Source organism: Cyprinodon variegatus, unplaced genomic scaffold (assembly GCF_000732505.1).
Source record: "Cyprinodon variegatus isolate N-32 unplaced genomic scaffold, C_variegatus-1.0 Scaffold110, whole genome shotgun sequence".
Classification (NCBI taxonomy): Eukaryota; Metazoa; Chordata; class Actinopteri; order Cyprinodontiformes; family Cyprinodontidae; genus Cyprinodon; species Cyprinodon variegatus.
In genome coordinates this window covers 946,000-947,235 of record NW_015150563.1, presented here as the reverse complement: position 1 = coordinate 947,235, position 1,236 = coordinate 946,000, and the positions used below count along the sequence as shown (strand labels likewise).

Below are 1,236 nucleotides of genomic sequence, written 5' to 3'. Positions count from 1 at the left end.
CCAGCCTGTCCGATGCTAACGGATTTCTGGTTAACGTTTATTTTGATTTTGAAGTTGAAGTTTTTCCGATGTGTACATTAGGATGAAAAGTGTTTCTCCCTCCCTTATTCTTATTTTCCAGATGGCATCTTTATGATCCCCACCAGTTTTGGGAGAATCCTCTGTGGACTGATGAGAGAACAGTTGGGCGGTGTCAAAGGTGTGTGTTCGATTATATCTGGCATAAAGGGAACACCAGGTTTCAGGAAGGGATCATCAAAGCGGCAATAAAAAGGGGGATAGTATGATGGTCTGCAGATGTTTAGCTGCTGCTGGACCTGGGAGACTTGCTGTGATACATGGAGCCATGATTTCTGCCATCTACCAAAGAGGAATGTCCAACCATCTGCCTGTGACCAAATCTGGTTCTTTCTCTAACCTCTGTGATTCACTATCGGTGAGACCAGCCAAGGAAGCGGTCCCTGACTGACAGGTCGACTGTCCGTAAGCTCCTCCTACAGTCATTCTCACCCTCTTCCTGTGGGAAACCATATCACGCCCCCTCAGCTCAGCTTGGACTGGCTGAGTAGATTCACACGCATGAAGGCGAGCTGCCTTTACCTGGCTGCTTTACTGCAAAAAGATGAAATCACAAGTAGTTTTTAGTGAGACATTTTGCCAATTGAACAAACAATTTACATTTAAAATGAGAAGAAAACTCAAGTGCATGTTATCCAATTTTAGGAGTAAAAAGTACTAATTTTAATTGACAAATCATCTTATTTACCTGAGCAAATTGAGGTTAAGAAAACAGAATCAGAAATACTTTAATGATCCCAGGGGGAAATTATCTTCGTTACACGCTCCAGGTATACAAACGACATATTGCGCACATTCATTTAAAGAAATAAAATACTAGACTAAGAAATATAACTTTCCACACTTAAAATAAAAATATATATACATAGAGAGAGAGAGAGAGTTACAGATTTAAAAAGAAAAGAAAAAAAATTAATTTCAGAGTTAATTGTTTACTCCTTTCTAATTCATTTTTGCAATGTTTATATTCACATATTTAGCACCATGGTCTGTTTCGCTGTAGGAGGAACTTGCTGTCTGTAGTATCAGCAGTATCACTATCAGGGGGCGGGCTTGATGCCATTAGAGCACCCATAGCCGGTCTCACCCATAGCCGGTCTCACCCGTAGCCGTTCTCACCCGTAGCCGTTCTCACCCGTAGCCGTTCTCACCCGTAGC

General features: G+C 41.7%; 1 protein-coding gene across 2 annotated transcripts in view; it reads left to right on the top strand.

The window, feature by feature from the left end:
* The window catches only part of LOC107084882, a 24,220-nt gene that overhangs the window by 7,570 nt on the left and 15,414 nt on the right, over window positions 1-1,236 (top strand). Inside the window, exon 2 of one of the 2 annotated variants that reach the window (XM_015374939.1) lies at window positions 122-199. The exons of the other annotated variant lie outside the window; for it this stretch is intronic. Coding sequence (XP_015230425.1) covers window positions 122-199 — 78 coding nt within the window. The remainder of the gene's footprint in view (window positions 1-121; window positions 200-1,236) is intronic. 2 annotated transcript variants of the gene reach the window in all.